At 47.0% G+C, this 15664-nt stretch overlaps 1 protein-coding gene across 3 annotated transcripts in view; it reads left to right on the top strand.

Moving 5' to 3' along the window:
* Nucleotides 1–3588: 3588 nt before the first annotated feature.
* Nucleotides 3589–15664, top strand: part of dnm2b (dynamin 2b) — a 34981-nt gene continuing 22905 nt past the window's right edge. Inside the window, exons 1-8 of one of the 3 annotated variants that reach the window (XM_017683256.2) lie at nucleotides 3589–3900; nucleotides 6792–6957; nucleotides 7740–7813; nucleotides 9080–9229; nucleotides 10954–11038; nucleotides 11235–11353; nucleotides 12803–12901; nucleotides 14649–14809. In XM_017683256.2, coding sequence (XP_017538745.1) covers nucleotides 6797–6957; nucleotides 7740–7813; nucleotides 9080–9229; nucleotides 10954–11038; nucleotides 11235–11353; nucleotides 12803–12901; nucleotides 14649–14809 — 849 coding nt within the window. In that variant the 5' untranslated portion in view covers nucleotides 3589–3900; nucleotides 6792–6796. The remainder of the gene's footprint in view (nucleotides 3901–6791; nucleotides 6958–7739; nucleotides 7814–9079; nucleotides 9230–10953; nucleotides 11039–11234; nucleotides 11354–12802; nucleotides 12902–14648; nucleotides 14810–15664) is intronic. The other 2 variants (XM_037543423.1, XM_017683257.2) reach the window with 2 other exon arrangements.

Below are 15664 nucleotides of genomic sequence, written 5' to 3'. Positions count from 1 at the left end.
AAACAATCAAACACCTGATTAAACAATCAAACTCCTGATTAAACAATCAAACACCTGATTAAACAATCAAACTCCTGATTAAACAATCAAACACCTGATTAAACGATCAAACACCTGATTAAACGATCAAACACCTGATTAAACAAACGACCAAACACCTGATTAAACGACCAAACACCTGATTAAACAATCAAACACCGGATTAAACAAACAAACACCTGAGTAAACAAACAAACACCTGATTAAATGATCAAACACCTAATTAAACGACCAAACACCTGATTAAATGATCAAACAAACACCTGATTAAACAATCAAACACCTGATTAAACAAACTCCTGATTAAACAATCAAACTCCTGATTAAACAATCAGACACCTGATTAAACAAACAATCAAACACCTGATTAAACAAATGATCAAACACCTGATTAAACAATCAAACACCTGATTAAACAAACGATCAAACACCTGATTAAACGATCAAACACCTGATTAAACAATCAAACACCTGCTTTAAATAATCAAACACCTAATTAAACGACCAAACACCTGATTAAACGATCAAACACCTGATTAAACAATCAAACACCTGATTAAACAATCAAACACCTGATTAAACAAACAATCAAACACCCGATTAAACGATCAAACACCTGATTAAACAATCAAACACCTGATTAAATGATCAAACACCTAATTAAACGACCAAACACCTGATTAAACGATCAAACACCTGATTAAACAAACACCTGATTAAACGACCAAACACCTGATTAAACGATCAAACACCTGATTAAACAATCAAACACCTGATTAAACAAACAATCAAACACCTGATTAAATGATCAAACACCTAATTAAATGACCAAACACCTGATTAAACGATGAAACACCTGATTAAACAAACACCTGAATAAATGATGAAACACCTGATTAAACAAACACCTGATTAAACAAACAAACACCTGATTAAACAATCAAACACCTGATTAAACGATCAAACACCTGATTAAACAATCAAACACCTGATTAAACAATCAATCAAACAGCTGATTAAACAAACAATGAAACACCTGATTAAACAATCAAACACCTGATTAAACAAACAAACAAACACCTGATCAAACGATCAAACACCTGATTAAACGATCAAACAAACACCTGATTAAACAAACAAACAAACACCTGATTAAACAAACAATCAAACACCTGATTAAAAAATCAAACACCTGATTAAACAAACAGTCAAACACCTGATTAAACAAACAATCAAACACCTGATTAAACAATCAAACACCTGATTAAACAAACAATCAAACACCTGATTAAACAATCAAACACCTGATTAAACGAACAAACACCTGATTAAACAAACAATCAAACACCTGATTAAACAATCAAACACCTTATTAAACAAACAATCAAACACCTGATTAAACAATCAAACACCTGATTAAACAAACAATCAAACACCTGATTAAACAATCAAACACCTGATTAAACAAACAATCAAACACCGGATTAAACAATCAAACGCCTGATTAAACAAACAATCAAACACCTGATTAAACAATCAGAGTGCATTTGTGTAAGAGTGCATCTGGATAAGAGTGCATCTGGGTAAGAGTGCATCTGGATAAGAGTGCATGTGGCTGAGAGTGCATCTGGCTGAGAGTGCATCAGTGAGAGTGCATGAGGCTGAGAGTGCATGTGGCTGAGAGTGCACCTGGATGAGAGTGCATGTGGCTGAGAGTGCACCTGGCTGAGAGTGCATCTGGCTGAGAGTGCACCTGGATGAGAGTGCATGTGGCTGAGAGTGCACCTGGCTGAGAGTGCATCTGGCTGAAAGTGCATGTGCCTGAGAGTACATCTGGCTGAGAGTGCATCTGGCTGAGAGTGCCTCAGACTGAGAGTGCATGTGCCTGAGAGTTCATCAGGCTGAGAGTGCATCGGGCTGAGAGTGCCTCAGGCTGAGAGTGTATGTGGCTGAGAGTGCCTCAGGCTGAGAGTGCATGTGGCTGAGAGTTCATCAGGCTGAGAGTACATTTGGCTGAGAGTGCACCTGGCTGAGAGTGTATGTGGCTGAGAGTGCATCTGGTTGAGAGTGCACCTTGCTGAGAGTGCAACTGGCTGAGAGTGCAACTGGTTGAGAGTATATGTGGCTGAGAGTGCACCTGGTTGAGAGTACATTTGGCTGAGAGTGCATCTGGCTGAGAGTGCATCTGGCTGAGAGTACATTTGGCTGAGAGTGCATCTGGCTGAGAGTGCATCTGGCTGAGAGTGCATCTGGCTGAGAGTACATTTGGCTGAGAGTGCATCTGGCTGAGAGTACATCTGGCTGAGAGTGCATTTGGCTGAGAGTGCATTTGGCTGAGAGTGCATCTGGCTGAGGGTGTACCTGGCTGAGAGTGCATCTGGCTGAGGGTGTACCTGGCTGAGAGTGCATCTGGCTGAGGGTGCATCAGGCTGAGAGTACATCAGGCTGAGAGTGCACCTGGCTGAGAGTGCATCAGGCTGAGAGTGTACCTGGCTGAGAGTGCATCTGGCTGAGGGTGCATCAGGCTGAGAGTGCATCTGGCTGAGAGTGCACCTGGCTGAGAGTGCATCAGGCTGAGAGTGCACCTGGCTGAGAGTGCATCTGGCTGAGAGTGCACCTGGCTGAGAGTGCATCAGGCTGAGAGTGCATCTGGCTGAGAGTGCATCAGGCTGAGAGTGCATCAGGCTGAGAGTGCACCTGGCTGAGAGTACATCAGGCTGAGAGTGCATCTGGCTGAGAGTGCACCTGGCTGAGAGTACATCAGGCTGAGAGTGCATCAGGCTGAGAGTGCACCTGGCTGAGAGTACATCAGGCTGAGAGTGCATCTGGCTGAGAGTGCATCTGGCTGAGGGTACATCAGGCTGAGGGTACATCAGGCTGAGGGTACATCAGGCTGAGGGTGCATCAGGCTGAGAGTGCACCTGGCTGACAGTGCATCAGGCTGAGAGTGCACCTGGCTGAGGGTGCATTCTAACTAATTCTGTTCCTGCCTAAATCAATAGTGTCTACTTCACAGCGGCAAAGGAGAGAAAGAAGACACACCCAGATCAGCGAGGCGGAGAGTGAGAGGCGGGCGAACACTCTTAGCCACTGACCCGAGAGGGAAAAGCACCCCTGAACGCGCATACATTAACAAATTAAGCTGTGTGCATATTTTAGCATATATTTAAATATTCAGCCACGTCACAGTTAAAGTCGCTGTGTAAACATCGCGCGCTGTTCAGCGCGCTGCTAAATATCAAAGCGGGGATTTTCCCTTTAAACAGCTTCTGCCAGAATAACCGAGTCAATAATAACAGGGAAAGATTTCGGCTGATTTCTGAGGCTCTTCGGTTGTTTGAGTTTTTATGTTTTCTGCTTTTTAAAAATGACTTTTAGTCATATTTTCCAAAAAATCCAAGTGCCAACGCAACTGGATGGGTCGAGCTTCCGGGCCAACGCGCCCGGCCAATCAAAACCGGCTACATAAATCCTCCTCCAATGACAACGCGGTCCTCCTCTGACGGACAGCCGCGTCGGCCAATGGCCGCCGAAGAGGGCGGGGTGTGTGAGTCTGGGTCGGTCGCCTGACCGGATAGAAGAAGTTTCAGGTTTTTTCGCCCCGTTCTCCGCCGCCTTCAGTCCTTAAGCCCTTCAGTCCTTCAGAGTGAGTTAACTCACTGATTTATCACCCCAGCTCACCCCAGACATGACAAGCCCCAGCCGAGCGGCTGCTCTTCAGTGACGGAGCTTTCTACCGGCCGCTGAGCGCCTCGCCCCGGGAGTTCACCGCCGGTCTGCGGCTGCGTTCACGGCGCTGTGGTTGTCGCTGATCCGCGGGACTGGACGCCGGCTGGAGGACCTAACCGCCCTTTCTACCAGGTCGGCCTCGTTAAACCCGCCTTTACCGCGTTATTCTGCATTTAAACCCCTGAAAGACGTTTCCAGAAGCGTTTCCAGGCCCCAGTGAGGCTGTTTTCGGGTAAACACTCGAGAATTTGGCCCTAAAAGCGAAGAGAAACGTTCCTAAAGCCTCGGGTTGGTTTGTTTACAGTAAGCGATGTTGTGTAACAGCCGGTATTTTGTAGTTTTTTCCTAGTTTTTTTGGATTATTCATGGATTTTTATTGATGGGAAGTGATTCCCATATCCTGCACTGAAGCGAGCACTCCCTGGTGGGACCCGGGCAGGGCAGGGCTGGGCGATGGTATCGCTGGCGTGTCGGTATCGGCCGATACTCTCGTGGCCGATGTCGGGCAGGCGGTTATGTTTGACCCGTATGTAAGATCAGTCTCTGATGAGGTTTGAGGTCGTGGAGAGCAGAGCGTTTGGGTGCTGCTGGGTAACTGTGTGAAATCTCTAAAACACCTGTGTTTTAATCAGTTCACTAAATGTCTTAGTTTCTGTAAATGAGTATATCTGTGTAACACTGATCCAAACGGGCTCGGTTCCAGTTCTTTTAATATAAGTTAATGTAAATATTTTTATTCCAGGCACTTTTGGAGCATTTCTGTTGGGCCAGTCGTTATGAAAGACGTCTGCGGCACCCCAATGACCTAGAAAGCTATTTCGGGCCTGTGAGAAACGCTGTATTAATATCTGGTATTTTTCATTATGTATTCATTATTATGGAGAAACATCTTTTCTGGGGTGGGAATTCTGAATATCATCATCATCGTCGTTGACCGCTTAGTCCAGACAGGGTCGCGGTACCAGTTGGGAGAGCAGAGAATCCCAGATGAGCCTGTCCCCCGCAACTTCCTCCAGCTCATTCCCGGGGACCCCAAGCCGCTCCCAGGCCAACTTGGAGACATAATCCCTCCAGCGGGTCCTAGGACGACCCCGGGGTCTTGTCCCGGTAGGCCGTGCCTGGTACACCCCCACTGGGAGGCGTCCAGGGGGCATCCGGATCAGATGCCCGAACCACCTCAGCTGGCTCCTCTCAATGCGGAGGACTAGTGGCTCTACTCCGAGCTCCTCCTGGATGGTCGAGCTCCTCACCCTGTCAAACAGAGTGACCCCGCCAACCTGCGAAGAGGCTCATTTCCGCCGCTTGTAACCTCGCGCTCGTTCTTTCGGTCGTTACCCACAGCGCATGACCACAGGTGAGGGTCGGGATGTAGACACTATACCACTACTGTCCGGTACAGTGACCGCATCACTGCTGCCGCCTGTCCCAGCCTGCGGCCGAGTGTTCGAATAGCCAGATATGGGAATAAACAGATCCCCGTATCGTATTCCGCAGAGTGTGTCACCAGAAAGAGTGTTTGTTTGGAAATTGTTTCCATGTGACGAAACATGTTGGAGTTTTGTCAGTATTCCTGATGGGGCAGCCCGGCTGTAACGTATACGTGGGAGAATGTCCTCATCAGCGCACGGCTCCCTTGTTGGTGCATCCTTGGATGATTCGACCCTGGCAGCTGACTTGAGTACACGGTGCGGAAGTTTGGTGACAGAGATGCTCTAAAATCTCTGCCATTAGTTTGACTGTAAAGTTGAGGTTTGTCCTGTGAAGACTTTGGACATGCTGGTCTTTTTCAGGACAGTAATGGTATTCAAGACAACGAGTCGGTGTGTTCTGGGTCCTGCTGTGCTGCACTCTTAAAAAAAGACGGTTCTTTAACGGTTCTTTAGTAAAGAAAAGGGTTCTAAATGGAAGCATGAGCACTCAGAGGACCCTTGGCATGATTACAGGGTTTTTGTGTCATGAAAGGCTCTTCAGACTGAAGGAAAGTGAGAATAGATGTGCTGTAATTCATGGGGTTCTGTATAGCACCAAACAGGGTCCTGCTATTGGAGCAAGCTTGGTACTGTAACAGTAGAACAAAGGGTGCTATATTTTCCAAAAGGTTCTATATAGTACCATTTGTAGCACATTCTCCATCAGTCTGAAGAACCACACACACACACTCACTGGCACTTTATTAGGTACACCTGTTCAGTGGCTTGTTAACACAAATAGCTAATCAGCCAATCACACGGCTGCAGCTCACTGCATTTAGGCCTGTAGAGGTGGTCAAGACGACCTGCTGAAGTGCAGACCGAGCATCAGAACGGGGAAGAAAGGGGATTTAAGGGACTTTGAACGTGGCGTGGTTGTTGGTGCCAGACGGGCTGGTCTGAGTATTTCAGAAACTGCTGATCTGCTGGGATTTTCACACACAACCATCTCTAGGGTTTACAGAGAACGGTCCGTAAAAGAGGAAATGTCCAGTGAGCGGTCAGTTGTGTGGACGAAAATGCCTTGTTGATGTGAGAGGTCAGAGGAGAATGGGCAGACTGGTTCCAGATGATAGAAAGGCAGCAGGAACTCAAATAACCAACCAAAATCTCTGAGGAACGTTTCCAACACCTTGTTGAAAGTCACGAAGAATTAAGGCAGTTCTGAAGGTGAAAGGGGGTCCAACCTTTTACTAGCAAGGTGTACCTAATAAAGTGGCCGGTGAGTGTGTGTATATACAGTGTGTAATTTGCGATTTTTCTGGCCAACGTTGTGGTTTAAGCTGCGACTGCTGTCGTTTTGTTGTTTAGAAATCGAGGTTTGTGTCTGTTACTTTGGCGAAGACGAGCAGAAAACCCACGTTTCCTAGCTTGAGGCTTGGTCGCTGCCTTTTTGGTTGTGATGTCACAGCCATGGGTGTTTGGTTGCTTCTGATTGGTCGGACTTGTAAAACAGGCAGCTCACGACCTCTGTGCTATTCACCCAGCCTAAACCCGAGGGCTCCCGCACGCACCACGAGAGAATTAAGCTTGGATTTGTGTTTTCCTCTCCAGCAGTCATGGGGAACCGGGGAATGGAGGAGCTCATCCCTTTAATCAATAAGCTGCAGGACGCGTTCAGCTCCATCGGGCAGAGCTGCAACCTGGACCTGCCTCAGATCGCCGTGGTGGGCGGCCAGAGTGCAGGGAAGAGCTCCGTGCTGGAGAACTTCGTGGGCAGGTAAGAGCGCCCGCTATCCGCTCTGTGGTTTTATATCATGATATGTCATATAGCGCGCCTGAGGTCCTCAGCGAGCTGAGATCGTTACACAGCACTGGGAATGAACAGGAAGGGAGGATCTAAAACGCTTCATCTTTCATGTTTCACTTCCTCTTTCTGCAGGGGATGCCATTGTCCTGTTAGTCTCAGTCCAGTGGTCCATTTCAGAGCAGAGCAGAGTGCAGAGCGTCTCCTGTATTAATCAGACTGATTGTTTTTACTGTCGTTTGAAGATTGTAGGTTATTATTAAATAGAACTGCAGCTCTTCTGATTTTGAACCTGCTGCTGTCTTAAATTGGTATTTCTCTATAGAACCAATTGATCCTCCAGCCCTGCTGATCTCTCTCTCTCTCTCTCTCTCTCTCTCTCTCCCTCTCTCCCTCTCTCCCTCTCTCCCTCTCTCCCTCTCTCCCTCTCTCCCTCTCTCTCTCCCTCTCTCCCTCTCTCCCTCTCTCTCTCTCTCTCTCCCTCTCCCCCTCTCTCTCTCTCTCTCTCTCTCTCTCTCTCTCTCTCCCTCCCTCCCTCTCTCTCTCCCTCTCCCCTCTCTCTCTCTCTCTCTCTCCCTCTCTCCCTCTCTCCCTCTCTCCCTCTCTCCCTCTCTCCCTCTCTCTCTCCCTCTCTCCCTCTCTCCCTCTCCCCCTCTCTCTCTCTCTCTCTCTCTCTCTCCCCCTCCCTCTCTCTCTCTCTCTCTCCCCCTCCCCCTCTCTCCCTCTCCCCCTCTCTCTCTCCCCCTCTCCCTCAGGGATTTTCTGCCCCGTGGTTCAGGAATCGTCACTCGCAGACCCCTCATCCTCCAGCTGATCAACAACAAAGCAGGTACAGCCGTTCAAGCTGCTCCACTCTCCCCTCACTGTGTCCGTTCCCGTGCCGGAGCATGGAGCTCATGTGGGGACTAGTTTCAGAATGAGGCAGATTTCTGAAGAAGTCCGTGGTAACTGGAAAACAACGTCAGAGAAACCCGTTTCAGCATCATCGGCACTTAAACCACATCTGTGGGAAACGTTGCGCAGCCTGTCGACAGTTAAAGCACACATGGTGCTATAAACCAGCGTCTCTCAAACTGTGTGCCCGGCCCCCCACTGGGAGCATGAGGGCGGGGTGTAGAGCTGACCCAACATTGGACTACAGGGCAGTGGTTGAGATCTTCCTCTGAAATGAGCCCCTCTAATAAAAGAGCATCACTTCATTAACAGCTACCAGCGCCGCTCTGTAGGCGACCCTGCCCGTCTGCAGGGACAGCAGAGGAGGGTGAAGTTCAGCTCCTCACTGCTGGGCTTTAGTTACATTTAGGGGTCATACGCCTTCAAAGTGGGGGGCAGTTATTTATTATCACCCCCCCTAATTCTTCAGCGATATGAAGCTGAAGTCAGAGATTCTCCAGATTCTTGAGAATTTTCCCGTTTCGCCTTAAATGGAGCAGCACTTATATTCTGGCGCTTCAGGCATCAGAAATGCTGGACTATTTAAGGTGGAACGGGAAAGTTAGCTACCGAGACATTAGCATGCTATTATTACTCAACTCCTAATAGCAGATAAAGAGAACCACTCTCGGTCCTGACCAGGACTCGGCCCCGACGGAGCCTCGCCCCTGACCGGGACTCGGCCCCGACGGAGCCTCGCTCCTGACCGGGACTCGGCCCCGACGGAGCCTCGCTCCTGACCGGGCCTCGGCCCCGACGGAGCCTCGCCCCTGACCGGGACTCTGCCCCGACGGAGCCTCGCCCCTGACCGGGACTCGGCCCCGACGGAGCCTCGCCCCTGACCGGGACTCGGCCCCGACGGAGCCTCGCTCCTGACCGGGCCTCGGCCCCGACGGAGCCTCGCTCCTGACCGGGACTCGGCCCCGACGGAGCCTCGCTCCTGACCGGGCCTCGGCCCCGACGGAGCCTCGCTCCTGACCGGGCCTCGGTCCTGACTCAGATTCAGTGTGTTTGTGTGATCTTGCCTGCTAATGTCAGAACTTGTTTAGAATGTTGGGACATTTGCCCCAGTTTATATCACTGTTCATAAAACAGCACTGATAATTTTCTCTCTCTCTCTCTCTCTCTCTCTCTCTCTCTCTCTCTCTCTCTCTCTCTGTAGAATACGCGGAGTTCCTTCACTGTAAAGGGAAGAAGTTTGTTGATTTTGATGAGGTTCGGTCGGAGATCGAGAATGAAACGGACCGTATTACAGGATCTAATAAAGGAATCTCTCCCATTCCCATCAACCTGCGGGTCTACTCACCTCATGGTAACCCACTCGTCTCTGACTCTGTGGACTGGTTTCTCTGAAAGACCTGACTGTGGTTTCTGTCGCTGTGTGACTCACTGTATAAACATGCACTAGATTCCAGATGACGGCTGCTGTGTTCGGCTGTGCCGCGCGTTCCGTTCGGCTGTGCCGCGCGTTCGGCTGTGCCGCGCGGTTTAGCTGCGCCGTGTGTTCGGCTGTGCCGTGTTTGTTCCTGTGTGTTGATGTGTACAGTGAGCACCATGTTAATTAACGAGTGTAAGCTTCCATTAATTGTTAGCTACTAACCATAGCGGCATAACTAAACTATAAAGAAGACGTCTGTGCCATGATTTATTGAGCGTATTGAATAATTCTGTTGTCTTCACATAATTAATCAAATGTACCACATTTTTGAAATGTTTAAATAGCCCTTTTTTTAGCATATAAACAATCACACTTTCCAAATTTTACTTAATGCTGGAGCCTGCTAGCTAGTTGGCTTGCTTTTTAGACTGCGCCTGGCCTAAATGACCTGAAGTTGCCTCTTATTAGAGCACTAATACACATATTTAAGAATTCCCAAATGCACCCTTCTTTCATTAATACTGTCAGAAAATTGTCTTGTTTGAATTATTGAAATGTTTTCACCAAGTTGTTCAGTATCTCTAATAGATTTATGTGGTTTCTGACACTTTGTGACTCGCTGTTATCATTATTCAGCTCCCATTGCTCAGCATTTTATAAGTGAGTACATTTGAAGTAACGGTGGATACTGGACTAGTCAGACTTCCCAGTAAACTTTAAAGGCTAATTTAAACTTTGGCGGAAGAGGTTCAGCGCTGAACAGGCCTTAAATGAGACCGGTTTAGTGTCCCTTCTCAGCTACAGGGTTCGGTTTAATATTTTGTAGTACTTTCAAACTACAGTCGCCCAGGAAACACCTATTCATAGATTCTGATTAGCAGCTTTTGCCAAAGCATGTATACATACGCACAGAACTTTCTCTGTAGAGAGAGACTGAAATAATATGAAAAAAAAATTATACATGTTTTTTCTCCTCATCAAACTGCAACATTTTGGATGATTTTGTTCCCCTCTCCCTTTTCTAAAGCAAAAAAGTTGTCCACCTCATGCAGGAACTGAAAGTTCATGAAGGAATGTCTCCCAGTGCAAGTTAGATCTCCTTTCTTTCCCACAGGACAAGCAAACAGTGACCTTGGTCTACTGTCCATTTTGGGAAAGTGAAAGTGTGGAGAGTCTCATTGCTTCAATCAGAAGCTGAAACTCTTGAGTGCTTCCGCACAGGCTGTAACTACATGTTTTGAGCTCAGTTTGAGCTTCACTTGAGCAGCTTTTGGAGATTCTGTTCTTTTTAAATCTGTGGAATAAAAATTTTTTTGCAGGAACACAGTTCCCTCAACTTGGTTGTCGCCATGCCAACACTGGAGATTATTGTGATTGGTCAGATAGTTTGTGTCACTGGTGAACGTTCTCAAAAATCATACAGAGGGCAAATAAAATAATGTTGCATTTTTGCTGTCTGAACAATCACGTTTAATTTGCAAGATTTTAGTTAAAGACGTGCTCAAGTTAATTTATGATTTTCTGAATTAGCCACATGAACGTCTCTCGCTCGGTTACAGTTTTCATTATAAATGTAATGCTTAATAACTCTCTCTCTCTCTCTCTCTCTCTCTCTCTCTCTCTCTCTCTCTCTCTCTCTCTCTCTCTCTCTCTCTCAGTGCTGAATCTGACTCTCATTGATCTTCCTGGTATGACGAAGGTGGCAGTGGGGGACCAGCCCCCCGATATAGAGTTCCAGATCAGGTGATTGGTTCATTCTGAGGTGTTCTCTCATACGATTGGTTGAGTCAGAGTGGAGTTGTAAGCTGATTGGTTTAGATGAAGTTTTTAATCTGCATTCAGAAAATGTAATAGTCCATGTTTTTTGATTTGGTGCTGTTCCAGTGCAGAAGGCCCTTCATTCTGAGTGAGCCAGTGTGGTTTTCTCTCTTGTGCTCAGGGACATGCTGCTGCAGTTCGTTACTAAGGAGAGCTGTCTGATTCTGGCCGTGACTCCAGCTAACACCGACCTGGCCAACTCGGACGCGCTCAAAATCGCCAAGGAGGTCGACCCACAAGGTAACATCCACAGACTGAGTATTGGGGGTTGCATGACTGAAGTGTTACTAGTCAACTGGTCATTCGAGGTGGCTAGCCGTCATACCGTGAGGCATTCTTTGTTGGCCGTTGGCTGATAGGGTCTCGGGCAGCAGATGTTGTGGTTTGCGGTGTGAGATTTTCAGTGCAGAGTTCTTGCTGTATTTCAGTTTCAGAAGTACGCAGACTGTCTGATGTGAACTGCGCACTAAAATAACCACAGCTCGCACAGTCTCTCTTCTCACATAACATGTTTACATGCAGCCTAATAATCCATTAATAATCCGACTCATAGCTCAACCGTAATAGAATACGTCAGACGAGTCCGATTGAGGCTGTCCGTAATACGGTTTCTAACCGATTGATCGAGGTGGGTAATCCTGTAAATAATCCATTAAATAGAAGAATAATATCCGTGTAAACTCCTGTATCCGATTACATTCCCTATCGGAAAGTTTCAGTCCGTTCTGCATGAGCGCCGCGTCACAGTGAGAGTTTATACCATTCAACACGGCGGAGCAGAAACTGGTCTGCAGAGGAGACGAAGTTCATGCTCTGATCTTTAAAAGACGGCGGTGGGACGGACGTCCAGCTTATGCGTCTCAGAGCACGACGTCTTCCTCTCGGCCTTCTTTAATGAGGACGTGTGAAGGACGTTTTCCTGAGTCTGACGTCATTTTAAAGCAGTTAGAAACACAATCACTGCTCACTGCTGCTCATCTCACTCTGACTGGACTCACGTGATGCTCGTTGTCATGGTAACGTCTACACTAAGTGGTTCTCTATGCATGAGTGTAATTTTGGATCAGATTGCTTGTAGTAGCATGTAAACTGAGATTTTCACCAGGGTCTTGAGTAGAGTGAGAATTAACACCTCAGTCTTGATCTATAATCGGAATGTATTCACTCAAACTGGCTCTGGTTATCCGTGCACCTTTATACCAGCCTGATGAGGAACAGACAGTTGTTTATCAAGAAAAATACTAGTAGCAGTCAGTTGCATCTCCTATAGACAAGCTGTTCAGAGTGAGATGTAGTTGCCGACACCGGAAACATTCATGCTACCCTGTTTTATGAAGTTATCCTGAATAGTCCTGAAGCTGTTGGTAGCAGTAGGGCTGCATGATATGATGTTCAGTAAAGCTGGCAGTATCACGATGATGACTAGCAATGTGTCTATTTTGGGAACTTAAATTGCGATAATGATAAACAATAAGCCTTAGTAGCAAGTAAGTGAGATGTGTCTGCTAGCCAGTACTCCACAAAGCTTTCTCACGCTAAGCAGGCTGTGATTGGTTGTTGTACATGTCAGTCAGATGGCCCTTTCCCATCAAAGGCAAGGGTTCAAGCTTACAAGCCTGTATGATTTAGATTTTAAAGGTTTTGCAGAGACCCTGAGTGACCGTGAGCTCCTGATCTTCTCACCTGCAGGTCTGCGTACCATCGGTGTGATCACCAAACTGGACCTCATGGACGAAGGCACCGATGCCAGAGACATCCTGGAGAACAAGCTGCTGCCGCTGCGCCGAGGTGTGATGCACATACAGCTGTGATTACTGTTTATTTAATGGTGTACCACATTATAAAACAATTATCGTTAGTATTGGTCAGGACCCCCATGGACCCCCACAGAGCAGGTGCTATTTGGGTGGTGGATCATTTTTTAGACACTGTGTCCACTCACTGTCCACTCTATTAGACACTCCTACCTTGTCGTCCACCTTGTAGATGTAAAGTCAGAGATGACAGCTCATCTGCTGCTGCACAGTTTGTGTTGGTCATCCTCTAGTCCTTCATCAGTGGTCACAGGACGCTGCTGGCTGGATATTTTTGGTTGGTGGACTGTTCTCAGTCCAGCAGCGACACTGAGGTGTTTAAAAACTCCAGCAGCACTGCTGTGTCTGATCCACTCTCACCAGCGCAGCACATACTAACACACCACCACCACGTCAGTGTTACTGCAGTGCTGAGAATGACCCACCACCCAAACAGTACCTGCTCTGTGAGGGTCCATGGGGGTCCTGACCACTGAAGAACAGGGTAACAGAGTATCAGAGAAACAGATGGACTACAGTCTGTAACTGTAGAACTACAGAGAGCAGCTATACAGTAAGTGGAGCTGATAAAGTGGACAATGAGCGTAGAAACAAGGAGGTGGTCAGAACGTTACGCCTGGTCAGGGTTTATTGTCTGTGTGGCTTGATGTCATAATTCATTTCTACACGATCGGTATTCATCTTCTCTTTATCCCTCGGAGTTAAACAGGCGGGTTTTCTTCCTGCACCTTTAAAACTAACGTATGTAAAAGAGCTCTGTTCTGATTGGCTGTGCCTCTGTAAACACCCTGTAGATCTTCCGTATGAGTGGAACTCATACCTGGAGCGATGAATATGCAGATATACAGCGGTGTGCAAAAGTGTAGGCGCCCCGGACAACTTCTGCGGTGGTGTTGATTTTCTACATGTAAATAAGTGAATGCGCTTTAATATACAGTTACCGTTTATTTGCTGAACTTAAAATAAATAAATAAAAGGTGGTCTGCGCAAAAGTCGCAACACGTTCTGTATTTTGTGTTTTTAATTTTTTTCCCTTGTAGAGGATGCCTTCACTTATTTTCACCTAGAAAATCCACAAAAACATGTCATTTTGACCAGAAGTGCCAAAAGTAAACGTTTGCGTATGACTGTGTAAATATGGCATCACAAAAACAGTGTATTCAGTTTTTGCAGCTTAGTTTCCATATATGTGCTGTATAGACCTTAGAGTGAGCAGTAGGTTTTACTAAAAAGCAGTTTTCAAGAAATGGACCTGTGGCATGTGCTCATGGCCCCGGGCTCTGACGTAGGCCACGAGAGCCGGCAGGAGGCAGGGCCTGAACTCGGAGTGAGCACGAAGGCTGACGAGGATGGCGGGGAGAGAACCTTTTAGAGAGAGACAGAGAGAGAAGCAGCAGCAGCAAGACCTAAGAAGCTTAGTTTGGAGAAAAGGACTGAAAAGTCTAGTTTGAAGCCACTGAAAGGGGGCAGCTTTGGTTTGTTTGCCTGGAGTGAAAATTAAGGTTAATGGCCACTGCAGCCTTGGCTTCTACCTCCAGCGTCCTTCCTGAGCCTGGGGTAGCACAAGTTGTGCTACAAGGCCATTAAATCTACCATGATAATGCTCAGTACTGTGATAGTTCGGGTCACTGTGTAACCAGCCCCTGTGTAGCCTCTAAGGAGAGTGTTACAACTGATATGAGTGAATCTCTTCTCACACCTTCGTGTTTGTGTTTGAGTAGGATATATCGGCGTAGTGAATCGCAGTCAGAAGGACATCGATGGCCGGAAGGACATCCGTGCGGCTCTGGCAGCCGAGAGGAAATTCTTCCTGTCCCATCCTGCTTACAGACACATGGCAGAAAGAATGGGGACCCCTCACCTGCAGAAAACTCTCAACCAGGTACCACAACTGGACAGTCACAGCTAATCGTGTGTATATATTGCAGATTTTATGCTCCAGTAGGTTAAAGCTGGGATCACACTACATGGTTTTTAAACCCAGATTTGCCCCTTGCGACTTTCACAGTCTGAAGTGATTCTCCAGGTCGGAAGCTCAATCCGAAACCACTGATGGTGCAGATGATCTGCAATTTGACAGGAGAAATGAGTGAATCTTTAGTCCCCCGATCAGATCTAACTCTGGAGTGATAAACCCTCAGATGTTATCATACATGTGAACGTTGTAACTATCAAACGAGTCCTGCTGTGAGAGATCCACAGATTGTCACAGCCAATCAGAGAGCTGGAAAGGACGGAGAAACAGGAGAAGAGACGTCTGAACAGCAGAACAGAGACAGAGGAGCTGAGTGTAAAGCTCAGGCAGATAAGAGCTGATCTCATGTTTATAATGTTGGTACAGATCAGGTCCCTTTCTTTACAGTTTCAGCTCAGCTGCCAGTTTGTAGTGAAATATTCCTCCAGCTCTCACCGTATCAGCCCTTCAAAAGTTTGAGCTTTTCACTGCACATAAAAGCCCATACAGGTCCAGGGAGTTCAGCTCTGATTGTGTGGTGTGATAGGAGGAATTCTGGGAGTTTGAGTTCTTATTCGGAGCCCAAGGTCATTATGGGTCACTCTCTCTTCGTCTTGTGGGCTAGTCTGAGCGCCTTATGACAAGAAGACAAGAAAGACATTATGTCTGCGATTCTCTTCATTTTTGAAACCTGTTAAGGTTTCGACTGTCAAATGTAAGAAGATTTTTCCCTCGAGCAGTTTTGGACCATTTGGGTCCCTGTGAATAACGAGTAGTATTTTC

This window comes from Pygocentrus nattereri, chromosome 12 (genome assembly GCF_015220715.1).
Source record: "Pygocentrus nattereri isolate fPygNat1 chromosome 12, fPygNat1.pri, whole genome shotgun sequence".
NCBI lineage: Eukaryota > Metazoa > Chordata > Actinopteri > Characiformes > Serrasalmidae > Pygocentrus > Pygocentrus nattereri.
Note: the sequence above shows the minus strand (reverse complement) of the source record. Positions and strands in the feature narration are given on the sequence as shown.